The 9,721-nt window shown below is 38.0% G+C and overlaps 1 protein-coding gene across 1 annotated transcript; it reads right to left on the bottom strand.

Annotated features, from left to right (window-relative positions):
- Window positions 1-2,500: 2,500 nt before the first annotated feature.
- LOC139742214 (patched domain-containing protein 3-like) lies at window positions 2,501-9,351 on the bottom strand. The gene is made up of 2 exons (XM_071652790.1): window positions 8,352-9,351; window positions 2,501-4,158 (listed from the first exon to the last, which is right to left on the bottom strand). Exons 1-2 carry the CDS (start codon window positions 9,349-9,351, stop codon window positions 2,501-2,503), a joined length of 2,658 nt encoding a protein of 885 aa, XP_071508891.1.
- Between the last annotated feature and the right edge of the window lie 370 nt (window positions 9,352-9,721).

The following is a 9,721-nucleotide window of genomic DNA, read 5'->3' on the forward strand; positions in this document are numbered from 1 at the left end:
GGCCTATTTCGTTAAGAAATTTGTCATTTCGTCGACGAAATGTTGTCATTTCGGCGACGAAATGACTGAATTCGTAACGAAGTAGGCCATGCGACACTTGGCGCTACATACAAATTGTCCATGGTTTTAACCATGGTTTCAATTGTACCACCTTCGTGAATTCGGGCCATAGATTATCCACTCAATTGATAAATTAATTCATTAATCAACAAATTTCCACGTAATTTTGACATGATGTCTGTTTACTCATAACTTTAGGTTCTTCTTGATCACAGTTTAATGTTGCAACACTATGTTCATAGAATTTCACATTAGAGCATAAAACGCCGCATACGTTTAGACATCTGATAACAGCTATGACAGATGCCGGCATACAGAGAATAGCAACTAGAATGCAGGGACTTCAGTAGCATGAACTATCACTACGATATGAGTTTGATTCTTTCTGCTCATGAAATTGCTATCTATTGGTAAATGTCCTTTGCCCGTGAATATTGCCTTTCTCTACATAAAGTACTATCCATGCGATTCTCGTGAATTGTGTAATCTTTCTTATCTAGGAGTTTCGGTGAATATTTATTTTCTCTTATTCTTTGCACGGAACTTACGTCATGCCAAAATTATCATTCTGTCACTTTTCTTTTCTTTTTACAAGCTGTAAGCCTATTCTACTGTGTGTATTGTCCGTATTGATTTTTAAAACAATAAACAATGACATGAGAACTACGAAGATTTTGCTTGTTCTTCTCCATGACATCTATCAATTGTGGTTGTATGATTATTAAATACTCAGTTTAATTTTAAAAAAAGGGAAAATGACAAATTCAACTATCCAACTTGTCATTAAATCAACATTTGCCAAACCTTACCTACCTAAACATCTAATCACAGTCAACAGATCAACAAACCAACATAATGAAATGCAATAAAGAATTGCTCTATTTCCATGTAATAGCTTAGAATAACCTAACTTCCAAAAACTAGGGATCCACGTACCTGAACCTCTTTGTGATGCTTTTGTTCCTATATACAGATTTTCAGCTGACGCTTTTCCTCTAATCATTTGATATTAACCAATGAACGTTGCAGTGAAACAAGTAGATAGTTTGCACGAGCGCTATACAAATGTAAAAATTGTATTGCATTGCATTGTATTGTACTGTATTGTATTGTAAGAAAAAAAGTCCTCTTATACCCCTTTTATACTCCGCACGACTTTCGCTCGCTTTTGAAGCGAGATAACTTTAGCAGCAGGGTGCTATTCTTGATCATCCGAGTGGCGTGCGAGCCCACTTGAAGCTGTCAATGTAACCTTATCACCCCTCCCCTCCTTCAGCTGTGTTTCCCGCCAGCGTCACAGAATGTAACCATGGTAACCCGATCCAAAATTAAGATACCATTATTATACTGACGTAGGATACCATTATTATACTGACGTTAGCCCGGGCTTGAAGCTGTGAACCTGAACTACCTCTCGAGAGCGGGCAAACATTACTCTTGCTCGGGCTACATTATGTTTCGACTATTTATGCAGAGAGTTAGGTAGTTCAGATTCGAGATATCTCCCAGTTTCTACTCCGGGCTATGCAAGTATTGTGCAAATATATATATATATATATATATATATATATATATATATATATTTATACCGTACTCTCGTTTTAACGAGCATGGCTTTAACGAAAGTCTCGCAGTAAAATTTCAGGTCCTAAAATGATCATCTACACGTTCGTATCTTTATATACTTCACTGTTTGACTATAACGGAATTTCGATGTAACGAAAGGAAACTGCCGATCCGGAGGATTTCGTCATAATGGGGGTTGGCTGTACGGGGATTTTGTCATTCGAAAGCACTATTTGTGCATGGTGTGGACGAGTGGTCAAAGGCACTCTTCTCCCCAGGTGACGATAGATGATGAAGATCTTGTAAATCTGTTGGTGGCAAGAGGAAAAGTGTTAATGTGATATAGGCGTTGGTTTTATTCCTACATCAAATACAGTAGCAGAAGTTATAATCTCGTCGTTACTGCCATACGATGCAAAATAAGCACGTTCATGATGTGTTCTATCAGAAAATCATATTGTGAGAGCTGTGTTACTTCGTCGATAAGGACAAATTCGTAATGCACTGTAGGACGCAGTGTCTGGAAATGTTGACAAATCGCGTTTACTAAAACTACAGATTTACTTAATAAGTAACATTTATAGCTCAATCTTTTTTTTTTCCGATCCCGTCTCTGTGAGAACATGTGATAAAATGCATAAAGCTCTCAATATTCAAGCAGAGGATCCTGTGTCTGAATCACGCCTGGTGTGGTCGTTCTTCGGCAAGACATTTCACTCACAATATGCCTCTTGAACTAGGAGGATATACCGAGACCTGATGATGCTAGAATGATAATGATGACAGGGTCCTTCAGAAGAGTGTGGTGCTAACACTTAAGACTACCCAGGAAATGAAGAGTATCATTATTAACATTATTTGCTTTTTAAATTGTTCAGACAAGCACCTGGTCTTTACCTTCTGCCTTGTCAGGTTTGGCTAGAGGCTCCAGAGAAGGAGTAGACCATCGGAGACACACCCCGAAGGATGATAATAGGACCGGTAGAAAGACCAGACTGTGCAGCATCCCAAAGACCATCACTAGGAACATGATCTTGAAGAAAGCTCGGAAGATGTAACTGGAGGACCAGTTGAGGACGATGACGGCAATGATTGTTGAAATGGCTCCTTGAAGGATGGGCATTCCGAGAGAGTAGAGCGCCATCACTGCGTGCTGAGAGGAGATCGAGAGTTCGTCTTTCCGTTTGCCGTCGTAGATTTCTGTGCCAGAGAGAAAGGAGTAAGTGATGTGGGCGGAGAAGTCCACGCTGTATCCAATGCAGAGGATGAGGTTGATCATAGAGACGCTGTCAAGGCTGACATCCCAGAGTGACATGTAGCCGATGATACCAATCTCGATAGATGCGATGCAGATGGTGACCACCAGCGAGCAGATGGGGCTTGGAATGAGAATGAAGGCGATGACAAACATGCAGGCGACAGCGATGGAGAGAGTTTGAATCGTGAGAGGCCTGATTATCACATATTGTTCGTATGTGATGAAGAAAGGCGAGAAGGCGGTCAAACTCATGTTAGAGCCATCTGCTCTCTGACGCACATCAGCCATTAGTTCTATCTGCTGATTCGTGGTACGAGCATTCTTTCCCGTCAGTAAAAATCTGGATGCTGCGATCACGGTGTTATTGGATCCTTCCTCGAAAACGATATCCTCTACATATTTAGAGAAGATTGGATTTTGAAGAAACTCGGTGACAAGAATTGAGATGAAGTCTTCACTACTGGCGTCTGTGCCATGGGAGTGCTGCAAAAAGCTTAAGTAGTCTCTTAGCCAGAATTCGGTTATTTCGGCGGAGTGAATGTAATCGCTGCTTTCAAAATCTGCGACTACATTTTCAACCTGTCTCTGAACGGCAGGGTCACTGTAATTTACTTTGTCCTGGAATGCGACGGAAATAAAGGGACTATACTCTGAGAAATAATCTGCTTGATGCTCAAAGAACATAGAAGCAGCGGATCCGTCCCTTGCCAGTAATTTAAGCTCAAATCCCTCTGTTACTGCAACACATCCATAAATCGCTCCACCGAGATAGCCACAAAACATTAGCAGAGTTAGGATTTTGGCTGGAAGGGTCAACAGCGCTGGCCCATAGTAGTCCTTGAAGAAAGTCATGACGCCTGTTTCGCAGGATTTCTTTTCACTATTTCGGCGATCATCTGGAGACATTCCACCTGCGCAGAACAACTTGTAAGCTGTCGAGCTCGCCTGGTCGTGGGGGAGAACTTTCATCAGCGTCATGCAGTGACGATTCGCCTCCTCCCTGCGACCGCTGTACACCATGCAGGCCCCGAAGAAAGTGATCTGGAAAATAAAGTCAAAGATGACGGCAACGCCAGTGTAGAGACAGAAGACGCGGACGGCTGGTAAAGGGGCGATCGACCCAATGCAGAAGGCAAGGGCGTCGGTGATGCTGGTGATGGTGATAGAAATTGCCGCCTCAGCATACGTCCCACCCATTCGCTCCTCAACAGTCTCACATGGACTAGTTTTCCTCCATGCTGCTACCATAATGAACATGTCATCAAGTCCAATGCCTGCAAATAGCATGCAATATATCACATGAACAATAAAAGAACCCATGATACAATGTTTAGGGTAATAACTTCAATAATGAAAGTAGTGATAATCATAATGGTAATATGATATATTGTAAAGCCTTTCAAATTGACTTAAAGTATTACTGCTCTTGATTGCTGGGAGAAGAGTATTCCAAAGAATAGGGCCATAGTAAAGTATGGAAGATTGAGTTGTTGAAATGCGGTTTAATGGTGTGTGAATATTTTGAACGTTCCTAGTGTTGTAATTACGCATTCAGAGTGAATTGACTGTGAAATACTTTTGGAAGATTATCGTTGTAAACTTTAAGCATAAAGACTACACTTTCAAGAGAAATAAATTCTTGAACAGGTATAATTTTCATCTTAAGAGATAATGCATACTAAGAGCTAAATATAAAGAGTTGGTTATCAACCAACACTGCGTATCTGTGTTCATTTATGAATGCGATCAATATTTCCTCTTTGCAGTGAAGACCAAAACAATACTACAGTATCTTAAGTGAGGTGAAACAAAAGAATTAAGTAACATGTTTAAAAAATGTGGAAGAAATTGGATATGGTTGAACATTTGCGGTTAACATCGGGATTTCAAAACAATTGGTCATCTTTAAAAACATCCCAGAATTCGATATCATAAACCCGTTCTTTTTTTTTCTTATCGCTATAAATCAAATTCAATTTACGATCAATTTTAGTTCTTGTTCCATATAATACATAATAGGTTTTTATAAACATTCAGAATCAATTTATTTCCTGACATCTAATCGCTTATAAATACAACCAAGTTGAACATTTATATCATGAAATGATTTCTTAGGATCTGTATACGAAATAATACAAATCATATGTCGAGTATGATTAATTATCATCATACATTGAAGAAAAAAGAAGAGGCCCAAGAACAGACCCTTTTAGTACTCCACACTTTATTTCTTTTAGATGGGACACCATTAATACATGTTAATTGTTGACGATTTGAGAGATATTGAAAACTTGTCAGCAGTTTAATGGAGTGCCCCTTACACCGCAATAATATATATTTTTTTTCTAGATGATGATAATAATAGTAGTAATCAAATGGTCTATGACATCTATTTTTTGGTTAAATCAATAAAACACTTAACGCACATTCTCTGCTGTCTTTATAACTCTATTTACCTTGTCAATAAACCTGCAATACTGCTGTTTCTGTTGAATATATATCTGCCTTAAACTAATATCATGCTTATCTAAAGATTTTGTTCATCTGTTATAAACAAAGTTTTCTAATATTGTCCAAAATATAGTCAATGCCAATATTGAACGATTATCATTTACATCAGTTAATTTTCCGTTTTTATATATACGTGTAACTCGTGCAGTTCCATTTTCTCAAGAAAAGTACTGATACATAAACATTTGGTGAAAATATTACATAATGGAACACAAATTTATCAATAAAATTACAAATTTTACAATCGTGATGTCAATATCATCAGTATCAGACCTGATGGTTTTTTTTTCATGTCTACTATGGTTACTTTGTCATTATTTGTTATCGGCTGTAACAAAAATACCATTATTTGGCGTTTTCAGATAATACCATGAAAAGATTTATTCTCATTTATACCATTATCTACATCTTGCAAATGAGTTCCGACGTTAACATAATGTCATCAAATGTATCTACAATACCTTTACTGTTGGTTATATTTTTAACTTCTAAAATAAAGAGAATCAATAACTGTATTCCATTAGCTTATTAAAGATATTGTTGATTAATTTCCAGATGGATTTTATGTTACCTTAACTACATCAAATTTCCTATTCAACTAATATCTCGTATCTTGTCGTATCATCATAGTTACAGTATTTCTTTTTACTTTAAATAAAAATGTTTTATTCACTTCTTTTCGATGCAAGATGGAATTCAAAAGGTATTTCTTATATAACTGTGAATTTTTTGACAAAGTTTTTGTAATTACTTTGTTAACCATGGCCTTTTTGTTCCTACGTTTATAAAGGCAAAAGGATTTCTTTGGAAAACTTTCTTCATAATCTTATTTTTTTTCCATCATTTTCACCAAAACATTATTCCACTGTATGCCATTCATCTTCGTTAAAAAAGGTCCTTGAACCAAATTCATTAATCAAACATCTCTGATTTTACACGACGTTTTCTTAACATAAATAAGGCTTGATAAAGTAGTGAAAATTTACAAATGATCACACGTCATTTACAAGAACCTGACTGTATAGGGATAGTTACATTGGTATGGATGTTATAGAAGCAAATGCTTGAGTAATACCCGTGGGACGATCACTAACTGGTTGCAGATAAAAACTGGACAACGATTCTTAGAATGACCTTCAGATTAACATTTGGTTTTGTTAAATCTATATCAAAATCACTCAAAATAAAACAGTCACATAATTTCAAGTTTGTCTAATCCAAAAGAATCGCAAAATCTACAATAAAAACATCAATATTTTGAGATGGGGGTCGATTAAACACTTGACAGGGAGTATTGTAGTCGAATCTGATTTGATAATCAAGAACGTTTGAAGCTTCATACGCACTTGAAAAAATTTGGTAAGATTTTCTTTTTTAATTTGTTATCAAACTATCAATTGAAATCTGAAGTGTATATGCTACTGAGGGTCCGAATTTCGCCTATGACGTGTATGAGGTATATATGAGAACCTTGATTTTATTATTTGACATTAGTATTTTCCATAATGAAAAAAAATCTAGAGATTACCAACGTTCACGTACGCTTTTAGGCTCGATGGGTGTCAAAGTCTTTGCTGCTTTCAATAAACAAACGAAAAATAAATTGTACTTTGTTGTCAAAATTAAACTCACTAAAAAAAAAATCATCTCAGTTATTTGAAAGGCTTAATGGAGGTTTTAGTTTTGTCGTTGTGTTGATGTCACTTTATGTCTACGCTTCTCTACCCGTACACTGTATCGTTTTTCTGTACCTTGTCAATTACAGTCTTGAGGGGAATTCATATTACAAGCTTTATTTCTACCTTTCCCTCCATTTTCAAAAGTTTCAACATTATAAAGCAAATATCAGGCATCTAGGCTTCAAAATTTATTGTGCTCGTAAAATATTTCGATACAAGATTATGTAGAAGTTTCATATTGCTTTGTTTTTGCGCATGTTTAGCACACATATGCTCTGTTGAAAATGAAAATAAATACATGAAATCAAATCAAATTTACTTCATTCCAAATTCTCCTTACCCAGATACTACGCTGTGAAAAGCGTAAATTTTTCACTGAGCAGACCTCTTTTTAACCGCTATATCAAAAATACTTGGAAAGCCATCAATACATTCATTAACAGCAATAAGGACGCCACGTCGATAGTAAACATTTCAGTCAGTATTTCTCTAGATAGGAAACCGTGTCGATCAAAATATTATTTCCTAGACACGAAAAACGTATTTTGTTTTATTTTTTTTTTACGAATGTGTAGAATGCCGAAAAAAAAGTTGTTGGAAATTGAGAGGACTGCTAAAAAGCAGAACTTCTGGTTTGCAGTGTATTCATGAGAAAAAAAAGAATATACTGTATTGCTAAACAAGCAGAAGAAGGTAAAATGCCTAAAATGGAAAGACAAAAAGAAATGTATATATCCATACATAAATAAACACACATATCCGCACACACACATATACACAAACACGAGACAGCTCTCTTGAAAAGTAAAGAAATAAAATAGGGTGGAAGGAAAAACAGGAAGAGACTGAAGCAGACAGGAAAAAGGGGCGAAGGAAGAGGAGATGGAGCGTTTAAAACCAACGCACGCGAGACACCGAATGGTAGAATGGTAAAACTGGATATGTCTTCATGATGGCGGGGAAACAATACAATGATTTCCAGTGAACTTATTCACACCGAATGAAATTCCATCCGTTATTCTTGGTGCAAAAGGGGAGGGCATTCTTGAGTGACATGATTTTACTTTATAATTCCTTAAAAAGCCCCAAAACTTACAGGTGTATTACCGTAACATTTCATACAGTTGTTGGGGAATATCATTCTTAAAACACGGAACAATTTCGTGACGTTTGCAAAAGGGATATACGACCTTTAAACCATATGTAGTTCCTCATTTACTCGTGAAGCTAATTCTTTTAATCTAGCCACAGCATAAATCTAAAGACCAAGCTCTTACCTAGAATGAGAAAAGGCATCGACAGAGTCACAACATTGAAGTTGACGCCAGCAAATGAGAGAAGTCCAAGCGTCGAAGCCACGGCTAAAGAAGCCGATATGACTCCCATGAAGGCAAGCAGAGATTTACTGTACACCCAGTCCGTCATTACGCAAGTCACGCAGGCAAACGTGCATATGAGGGTGTAGGAAACGGTGAAAAAAGGAAAGATTTCTTCTGCCGCCAAATGGATCTCGCTGTCGAGCGACTGCGACACGATGTAGGAAACGGAGATGACGTCGGATCGGAAGTTGTCGGCGTAGTCGACAAATTTTTTCTCCCAATCTCTTCCCTCGGACTCGAGCTCTGGAGTTGTCTTCAAGTAATACGCCAAGGCGGTGAAACCTGCCTTGGTAATGGTTGACATATCATCCCCTAGTGTGACATCACCAAAGAATGGCCCTAAGAAATAAACCGTGTCCTCATGAGTTGGGGAGTACAATGGATACGTCAAAGTGGTGTCCCTCACTCGACTTTCATTGTACGCAAACACCTGCAAAACAGAATTCAACAGGCAGTCACCTTGCTGTCTGGCGCATACGGCTTCAAAGTTGTATTCAACACCACTATCGTTGAGGACCGTAATGTTTCGCACACCGCGATCAAAGCGTAGCATCTCAGCGATAATGGCTTCTGTGAGCACATTATCACCAGTCTTGGGCTGGACTATGATATTAGCGGCCAGGTCTTCGTCACCTTTGCCGCGGCTGGGGTAGTACTCGTCGTAATCGACCGGAAAGAGGTCATAAATGATCTCGGCATCGTCGTGAGCCCGACTGACGTCGGGGGTGAAGAGGTAAATGACGTCTGTATCCATCTGCAAGAAGACGATCCCGCTGCCGAGAACAGCAGTCAGCAGCAACGGGACCGTCAAGAAGAAGGCTGGCCAGCGAGCAAGATACCGTCCGTACTTGCCAAATATTTTCGACAGTCCTCTCTCAATACATCTGTAGGACGCCATTGGACTGGGAAAAATACAAAGAGTACAAAACAAAATTGTATTAATGATAATATGGTGGTAACATGAGCAATTAACAAGAATTTCTTTCTCTATATATCCTCTCATGTCAAACAATCATTAACCTAACACTGACTTCGAGGTAACGTCCAGCTTTTGTATAAGGTCCCATGTCTAATTTTCAACCCACGCATTGCCCACCATGCTCATCCTACGTATAACAGTGGACACGGTGAATTATTTCTCTGAATTCTGGCAGTACTGCTCAAAGGATAAGTCTATAGTAAGATTTCCGGGAAAATAAACAAAACAGATCTCTGAACAGTTGAAGGGCATTATAATCAACAACAAATTATTCATAACATTTGGGAAC

The sequence above is a fragment of the Diadema antillarum genome, unplaced genomic scaffold (assembly GCF_040938485.1).
Source record: "Diadema antillarum isolate AM-2024a unplaced genomic scaffold, OU_Dant_1.0 seq00000986_RagTag, whole genome shotgun sequence".
NCBI lineage: Eukaryota > Metazoa > Echinodermata > Echinoidea > Diadematoida > Diadematidae > Diadema > Diadema antillarum.